Raw genomic sequence first — 9,836 nt, 5'->3', positions numbered from 1 at the left:
TATGTATATCTATATATATCTATATATCTATATATATATATATATATATATATATATATATCTATATCTATATCTATATATATATATATATATATATATATATATATATATATATATATATATATATATATATATATATATATATATATATATTTCTATTTATCATACTTATAAATAGACCCCTAAGGCCCCGTTCACATAGCAGCGACCCGACTTTGCCGGGCGACCTCACAGGTCGCGGCGCGCTGCTCGCCCCGCGACCTCGGAGCGGCCGGCACGGACTTCATAACATTGAAGTCTATGGCGGTCGCCTCCTGGTCGCCCCAAAGAAGCTCCGGACCCTTTTTCTAAGTTGGAGCGACTTGTGTCACTCCTATTAGAACGGGTCCATAGCTTCTGTATGGCAGGCTTACACAGGTCGCCCCAGTGTGAACGGGGGCTGAGTGTATTTGTGCACACATTGTTTTACTATTTCTGGATTATAAAATAAATATATGTCTTCTCTTTAAGACCCCTTTCACATGTTTACCAAGCTAATTTTAACTGTTTTCCTTAAAAGAAAAATATTAGACACACAGCTGCAGGCGTCATAGGAGTAACTCCTCCCCCAACAACTCTCCCTCCATAGAAAAAACCAAATGGAGATTCAATTAGAGAGAGACGAGCTGAAAATAATCAGTTTCTGCTGTACTGTCTCTTTTGAAAACCGTCATAGTGTTCAGTGACACCAGTCTCATGGGGACACCTTGTGTAATAATTATTTAGTTAATGAAATAAAATATTCTTAAAAAAATAGTAAAATATCAATCAATAAATAAATAAATAAATAGTTTGGCGATGTATAAAGCTCGGGACACATTTCAGCGGATTGTACGGGTCTTTATTGGCCGATATCTGGTATGGACAATGCTTTCTCATGTGTCATGCATGGTTTTGTACTGCCGTTGGGCTGGTGTTAGACACATTTATTATTTACAATATTCAGTAAATTATTGTGGACATTGCTCTGGGCGGACGCAGGGGCCGGACTGTCCGTCTCGGAAGATGTATGGTTTCACGCAGAAGCAGCCTTGTACAAGTTGCATTGTGCAGGGAATTCCTTCAGCTCCATAGTTTTGACAATTGTCCTCGCAGGCGGTCCCATCGGGTCTCCAAACCTGGTGATCGTACCTGCAATGGCGTTCTGCAGACAAGAGTGCAAGTTACACAACCGCTAAAGCAAAAAACATTCACTTCATGTGAAAGAGTTTATAACAACATTCATCATAAACCATAAAAGCCCCCACACCTTAACCTGTACTAAGAGGCTGTCATTTCTGACCATCTTCTGAAAAATGCTACTTGCCTGGCAAAATTAAAGTGTATACATTTTTTTTTCAATTTTGGAAAAAGCAAGAAGGGTTAGAACCCAGGTGGGTTTTTTATACTGCTATCCACGGGCTATGTAACACTCTACAGTCTGATTGTACAGTGTCCATTACATCTATCCAGGGCCGGTGCAAAGATTTTTGCTGCCCAAGGCAAAAAAAAAAAAAAAAATAGCCGTCCCCTGGAAAACATATTCGTTTTCCTGGCACTGCTGGACCCTGTAGTGCCCCTCTCCCTCCCACCCCCATCCCAAGTTGCTGAAGGGGTTAAAACCCCTTCAGTGACTTACTTCGGCGCTGGGTCAGGCTCCGTCTACTCTCCTTTGCCGTGCATGCGCATTAAGTCTCCCCCGCCGGCTGACGTCGACGGGGGAGACCTAATGCGCATGAGCGGCAATGGCCGCACACGCTCATTAGACCTCCCTGTAGGAAAGCATTATTCAATGCTTTCCTATGGGGATTTCGGCCACGCTGGAGCCCTCAGCCCTCATAACATAACGTGGCTTGCTGTGTAGCGCTCAGGTGGCACAGCATGAGTAGTGCCTGTGCGGCGCCGCACCGGCCGGCGGTCCATACTAATTCCGGGTGCAGCAGGATGCCGGCGCCCCCTGCTAAGTTGCACCCTAGGCGGCTGCCTAGGTCGCCTTACAGCTAGCGCCAGCCTTGCTTCTATCATGAACTATATAGTATGAGGGCCTGCCTGATTGGGTACAAATTGAAATTATTGTTTAGGGTTGTCCTCCTATTATAGGGTTTTGATAAATCTAAAGGACATTTTACAAATGGAATGTATAGTGCATGGCCGGCTTTAGTGAGATTTCCCCCTCTCACTTCCTGTCCTGGTGACAACGGTTTCATCAGATGGGATGGGAGGGAAAACTTGCATCAGAGATACAGAAAGAAATGAAAAATGTAGTAAAATAGTAGAATGGGGGAAGGTTAGAACCCCTGTCAGATTTTCATCTCTGTCTCTGTCCTTACCCACTTCCTGTCCAGCAATGTACCCGTACGTCACTGGACTTTAGGTGGTTGTTCCAGTATGATGCTTCACCCCAGTGTCATTTTTTAAAGCCAGCAGCCGGCTCTCTTGTAAAAGCGATCAGAGAGGCTTTCTAGCAGCTCGATTGCTGTTATAAGCACTGGGAGGGGACATACCCCACAGGCCCTCCCACCGCTCTTGCTCAGGCTCTCCGGTCCCAACAGGAGACCTGAACAACCAGCTGGCATGCCTGCCAGCTGGCCGGACAACCAAGCAAAGCTAGGATCAGCTTTGATTGGCTGTTCATAATAATAAACCGGAAGCGATGACATGACATCACTTCCGGTTTACTCGGAAACCATCGGCGCCATGTTTTTACCACTTGCCGACCGCCCACCGCAATTAAACTGCGGCAGGCCGGCTCGGCTTTGCGAACCAACATATGGGTACGACGGTTTGCGGGAGCGCTCCCAGGGGCGCGCACCCCCATTAGGCAGCGGGGAAGCTGATCAATGAGGCCAGCGGCCGCGATTGCTACCGGGCACCCGTGATAGCTCCCCGTGGAGAGAGAACACAGCAGACCGTTGTTCTCTCTGGAATTAACACAGAGTGCCTGTGATCCTCCTATTTAGGATCACAGGTCTCTGTGTTGATTCCACAAGTCCTTCCCCCACACGGTGAGAAAACACCCCTTAGGCTCACATTTACCCTTTGATCGCCCCTGGGTTAACCCCTTCCCTGCCAGTGTCATTATTACAGTAAAAGTGCATATTTTTAGCACTGATTACTGTAGTAATGTCACCGGTCCCCCCCAAAATTGTAAAAAATGTCAGTTAGGGGTCCGATCTGTCCACAGCAATGTCGAAGTCCCGCTAAAAAATGCAGATCCTCGCCATTACTAGTAAAAAAATAAATAAATAAAAATTACATAAATCTTTCCTCTAGTTTGTAGACGCGATAACTTTTGCGCAAACCAATCAAAATACGCTTATTGGGATGTTTTTAACCAAAAATATGTAGCAGAATACAAATTGGCCTAAAAATATATAACAGAGCAATAATTAGATTGTTACTTTTTATTTTTTTTGGAGAATGTTATATATCAGAATGTGAAAAATATATATTTTTTCAGAATTGTCGCTCTTTTTTGTTTATAGTACAAAAAATAAAAATCGCACAGGTGATCAAGTACAAATATATCAAACAAAGCTCTATTTGTGGGCAAAAAAAGGACATCAATTTTATTTGTGTACAGGGTCGCACGACCGCACAATTGTCTATTAACCACTTCTGGACCGGAAGATTTTCCCCCCTTAATGACCAGGCCATATTTTGCGTTTCGGCACTGCGTTATTTTAACAGACAATTGCGCGGTCGTGCGACGCTGTACCCAAATAAAACTTTTTTTCTTTTTTTTTTTTTACACAAATAGAGCTTTCTTTTGGTGGTATTTGATCGCCTCTGCGGTTTTTATTTTTTGCACTATAAACTAAAAAGGGCGACAATTCTGAAAAAAAAAAAAAAAACGATATTTTTCACATTCTGCTATATAACATTCTCAAAAAAAAAAAAAAACATTTAAAAATCAAAATTTTTTAACATTTTAGGCCAATTTGTTTTCTGCTACATATTTTTGTTAAAAAAAAAAAAACGCAATAAGCGTATTTTGATTGGTTTACGCAAAAGTTATCGCGTCTACTAACTACGGGATTTATGCTATTTTATTGTTTTTTTTCCTAGTAATGGTGACGATCTGCGATTTTTTGCAGGACTGCGACATTGCGGCGGACAGATCGGACCCCTAACTGACATTTTTGACACTTTTGGGGGGATCAGTGACATTACTACAGTAATCAGTGCTAAAAATATGCACTGTTACTGTAATAATGACACTGGCAGGGAAGGAGTTAACACAGTAAGTGATCAAGGTGTTAAATGTGAGCCTAGGGGAGTGTTTCTAACTGTATGGGGGCGGGGCTTGTGAAATTATCACAGAGGCTTGTGATCCTATATAGAAGGATCACAGGCGCTCTGTGATCATTCCAGAGAGAAGAACGGTCAGATGTGTTTACAACAGCTGACTGTTCTTCTAACTCAGCGGGGGAGCGATCGCGGGTGTCAGGAGGCAATCAGAGCCGCCTGCCCCATGCATCGGAGTCCCCATTGCCGAGTAGGGGCCGGAGCGCCGGCGGCGGCGCACGCTCGCCCCCTAGCTGCAGGCACGCGGCCGACGTATTCCTACGTCGGTTCGCGCAAGAGGGCCGCCCTGCTGCAGTATAACTGCGGTGGGCGGTCAGGATATGGTTAAAGAAAACAAGGCTTTGCACACTTTTTGTGTTGATTCTGGAATGTATTTATCTGATTTATTCTGAAGGTTCAGTTGGGCTTTTATGTAATCTTTAGTTGTATTTGGTGATTGCAGTAGATTGCTATTGTGACTCCGCTGCCTGCTGACTTACCATTCCCTGGTCTAGCCTGGCACACTGCAAGCAGCGCTGTGATGAGAAACAGAAGAGAAGAGTTTGATTAGTTCTGAATGAGGACAATTTGTACAATTACTTTATTCTGTATCCTTATCAATTTTATTTGTTGACTAGACAAGTACAGAACAAAAAAAACTTTTTTTGTTTAGTTTCGGTCCGGTATTTACATACATTCCTTTAATAAATTTGCTTAATACCTTTTTGAAATTTGTTTTCAAATTACAACCGATTTTAATTCCATTTAAATTGCATTTGAATTTGAATCAAATTCCATTCAAATTGCAATTGATTGGAATTCCATTCGAAATCGAATTTATTCTATTCGAAATTAGAATTTTGAAAGATGGTTATATTCGTTCTATTCCATTCTATTTTATTGTTTTTTTCTATTCTATTCTATTCTATATTTTATTTTCCGTTCTGCTCTTCAGTTTTATATTATAATTTATATTTATTATAATGTATTATAATTCTATTATTTTCTATATTATTTGAATTCAGATTTATTCTATTCAAAATTTGAATTTCAGAAAACAGCTATAGTCTTTCTAATCTATTATTTTCTATTGTTTATTTTATTCTATTCTATTCTTTCATTTCTATTCTATTCAAATTTGAATTTATTCAATCCGAAATTTTAATTTAGAAGAAGGTTATAATATTTTTATTTTATTCCTTTTATCTATTCTTTTATTTTCTATTTTATTAAAATGTATTCTATTTGAAATTCAAATTCCAGAAGATGGTTATATTCTTTCTATTTTGTTCCATTTGTTTATTCTATTCTATTATATGCCTTTATTTTCTATTCTATTTTATTCTGTTCTTTTATTTTCTATTCTATTTTGTTCTGTTTTACTCTATTATATTCTATTTCTGTTTTTTCTATTCTATCCGCCTATTTTCTATTCTATTTTTTGTATTCTTTTATTTTATATTCTGTTCTGTTTTACTCTATTATAGCCTATTCTTTTATTTTCTATTCTATTCTATTAATTTCTAGTATATTCTTTTTTTTTTCTATTCTATTTTATTTTATTCTGTTCTTTTATTTTATATTCTGTTCTGTTTTACTCCATTATAGTCTATTCTTTTATTTTCTATTCTATTCTATTCTTGTCTATTCTATTCTTTTTTTCTATTCTATTTTATTCTGTTCTTTTATTTTCTATTCTGTTCTGTTTTACTCTATTATATTCTATTTCTGTTTTTTTTCTATTCTATCCGCCTATTTTCCATTCTATTTTTTCTATTCTTTTATTTTCTATTCTGTTCTGTTTTACTCTATTATAGTCTATTCTTTTATATTCTATTCTATTATTTTCTATTCTATTCTTTTTTCCTATTCTATTTTATTCTGTTCTTTTTTTTTCTATTCTGTTCTGTTTTACTCTATTATAGTCTATTCTTTTATTTTCTATTCTATTCTATTATTTTCTATTCTATTCTTTTTTTCTATTCTATTTTATTCTGTTCTTTTATTTTCTATTTTATTAAAATGTATTCTATTTGAAATTCAAATTCTAGAAGATGGTTATATTCTTTCTATTTTGTTCCATTTTTTTATTCTATTCTATTATATGCCTTTATTTTCTATTCTATTTTATTCTGTTCTTTTATTTTCTATTCTATTTTGTTCTGTTTTACTCTATTATATTCTATTTCTGTTTTTTTCTATTCTATCTGCCTATTTTCTATTCTATTTTTTGTATTCTTTTATTTTATATTCTGTTCTGTTTTACTCTATTATAGCCTATTCTTTTATTTTCTATTCTATTAATTTCTAGTATATTCTTTTTTTTTCTATTCTATTTTATTTTATTCTGTTCTTTTATTTTATATTCTGTTCTGTTTTACTCTATTATAGTCTATTCTTTTATTTTCTATTCTATTCTATTCTTGTCTATTCTATTCTTTTTTCTATTCTATTTTATTCTGTTCTTTTATTTTCTATTCTGTTCTGTTTTACTCTATTATATTCTATTTCTGTTTTTTTCCTATTCTATTATTTTCCATTCTATTTTTTCTATTCTTTTATTTTCTATTCTGTTCTGTTTTACTCTATTATAGTCTATTATTTTCTATTCTATTCTTTTCTATTCTATTCTTTTTTCCTATTCTATTTTATTCTGTTCTTTTATTTTCTATTCTGTTCTGTTTTACTCTATTATAGTCTATTCTTTTATTTTATATTCTATTCTATTCTTGTCTATTCTATTCTTTTTTTCTATTCTATTTTATTCTGTTCTTTTATTATATATTATTTTCTGTTTTACTCTATTATATTCTATTTCTGTTTTTTTTCTATTCTATACGCCTATTTTTTTATTCTATTGTTTCTATTCTTTTATTTTCTATTCTGTTCTGTTTTACTCTATTATAGTCTATTCTTTTATTTTCTATTCTATTATATTCTTTTCTATTCTATTCTTTTTTTCTATTCTATTTCTGTTCTTTTATTTTATATTCTGTTCTGTTTTACTCAATTTTATTATATTCTTTTATTTTATATTCTATTATTTTCTATTCTATTCTTTTTTTTTTCTATTCTATTTTATTCTCGTTGTAAATACAAATTCGATTTGAAAATCATTCAAATTGGAATTAAAAAATAATTCGACTTTGAAAACTATTCAAATTCGAATTTTGCCTGAAATTTTGTTTTGTTATTTTGGATTAATTTAAATTTGTTACTATTGCAATTTAGAAATTCAGATACATCTGAATTTCTGAATAATTAAAAAATGTGTCCAAATTTCAATTTGGAACTTAACGAACAGCACATGTCTATTGTTGACTATGCAATAAATATGTGTGATATTTAGGTAGTATGTGGGTTACACAAGCTGTAGTGTTATTATGGCAAAGTATGAAACACAGCCAGTCCATCCAAAAATGATATTTCGGATATAAGGGGAGTTATGCAGCTTTGCCACCTAGCCTGTCTGGGAGGGCAGAAGACCTGATTTTTCTCTTCTGAAGTTCAGTAACATTTACAGGTCTTGTACACCCCCCCCCCCACCCCTCCACCCTGTGATTGAACAGCAAAAGGAGAAGCAGAAGACAGATGAGCTCATCCCTCCGTCACTCTCCTTCTATCAACATGCTTCCAATTCCTCTCTCTCCTTCAACGTGCTCCTTGCACAAATGCTTTAATTAATTTTCATAATGCTTTAATCCTTTAATTTTATTAAATACAGTATACAGCAGAATACTCTTATCGCCTCAGAAGTGCACAGTAATTAAGCATTCGTATAACTCAGAGTGGTCACTCACCCAATGTGACAATGAGAAGTATGCTGGTGACTCTCATCTTGTTTTTTGCTGCAAGGTTTCTAAAATAAAATAAAAAAGAAATATTAAATCTGCCTCTAGAAACACATACACATTGTCTTTTGATAACCTTATAAATGTTTCCATTTAGAGGAATTCTCATACCACTCTGTAGTTGCCTGTCTCTGTTGTCTGCCAATCAGTGCCAATATCAATATCATATAATAAATATAATATATATATAATATAATTTTCTTCTTGTCATAGAGTGGACTTAACAAAGTTATTATAAAAGGTATTGTTGCTTTTATAAATCTTTATCAGGTTACATCAATAAGTCTGTTATAACTTTGTGAAACCATCTATATGACAAGCAGGTATCTATAATATAATAATAAGACCTGAGCTCCAAAAAACGTTATTTTTTTAATTTTAAATAGTTAATTGTAATTCATTTTATATATATATATATATATATATATATATATATTTTTTTTTTTTTTTTTTTAGTTTTAAGTTTGGTTTTTAAGAAAATTTAAATGCCAAAGTTGTTTCCCTGTTTCCTTTTGAAATTCTGTCAGTCACTGTAGCCAATTTAAAAAAAAAAAAGTATAATAAAAATATAAAAAATTTTTTAGAAGCACTTCCACCTATTTCCAGAGACATTTAAACTCTGATGATGTGTGGACTGTGAAGTAATTTTTAAACAGACAATCTGCTCTATATTGTTACAGAATACAGATCACTTAGCCCCCGTTCACACTAGGGCGACCTGTGAGGCGACCTGGTCGCCTCACAGGTCGCCGCAGGTCGCCTTCCATAGGGAAGCTGCGGACCCGTTCTAATAGGAGCGACACAAGTCGCTCCGACCTAGAAAAAGGGTCCGGAGCTTCTTTGGGGCGACCCGGAGGCGACCGCCATAGACTTCAATGTTATGAAGTCCGTGGCGGCCGCTCCGAGGTCGCGGCGCGCTGCTCGCACCGCGATCTCGGAGGTCGCCACCCGAAGTCGGATCGCCCCTATGTGAACGGGGGCTCAGTTTCTTTAATAAATACTTTCTTATAAACAAACCCTATTTAAAACTCTCTTTTCTGTCTATCAAAATAACTTTACAGTGCTATCCTCGTTGGTACACATTTCTTTGAAATGTTTCCTTGTTTCCAGGTATTAGAGAATAAAATGTCCTCCAGACAGGAAAATATATATCTCTGTATATCCTGTATAGTTCCAGCTCAGTCACAGGGGGAGTGATATGAAATGCACTCCGCCTGTGACAGGAGCCATACAGGAAGCAGCGGCTCTGCTCTCTTCCTACAGCAGAACCCAACGTGATGACCAGCAGTACCTGCATGATCAGCATTACCCGCCAGCAGTGCCAGCGGTACCCACCAGCATTACCCGCCAGCAGTAACTGCCAGCATTACCCGCCAGCAGTAACCGCCAGCAGTAACCACCAGCATTACCCACCAACACTACCCGCCAGCATTACCCGCCAGCATTACCCGCCAGCATTACCCAGCAGCAGCAACTGCCAGCACTACCTACCAGCAGTAACCGTTAGCACTACCCACCAGCAGTAACCACCAGCATTTCCTGCCAGCAGTATCCGCCAGCATTACCCACCAGCAGTAACCGCCAGAAGTAACCGCCTGCATTACCCACCAACACTACTCACCAGCATTACCCACCAGCATTACCCACCAGCAGTAACCGCCAACAGTAGCCGCCAGCAGT

The 9,836-nt window shown here is 36.7% G+C and overlaps 1 protein-coding gene across 1 annotated transcript in view; it reads right to left on the bottom strand.

Annotated features, from left to right (window-relative positions):
• Positions 1-965: 965 nt before the first annotated feature.
• Positions 966-9,836, bottom strand: part of LOC309568049 (chymotrypsin-elastase inhibitor ixodidin-like) — a 68,000-nt gene continuing 59,129 nt past the window's right edge. The window contains exons 3-4 of the mRNA XM_082273630.1: positions 4,806-4,841; positions 966-1,183 (exon numbers count right to left, since the gene is read on the bottom strand). Coding sequence (XP_082129756.1) covers positions 990-1,183; positions 4,806-4,841 — 230 coding nt within the window. The 3' untranslated portion in view covers positions 966-989. The remainder of the gene's footprint in view (positions 1,184-4,805; positions 4,842-9,836) is intronic.

Source organism: Pelophylax lessonae (assembly GCF_965119305.1).
Source record: "Pelophylax lessonae genome assembly, chromosome: 12".
Classification (NCBI taxonomy): domain Eukaryota; kingdom Metazoa; phylum Chordata; class Amphibia; order Anura; family Ranidae; genus Pelophylax; species Pelophylax lessonae.
Note: the sequence above shows the minus strand (reverse complement) of the source record. Positions and strands in the feature narration are given on the sequence as shown.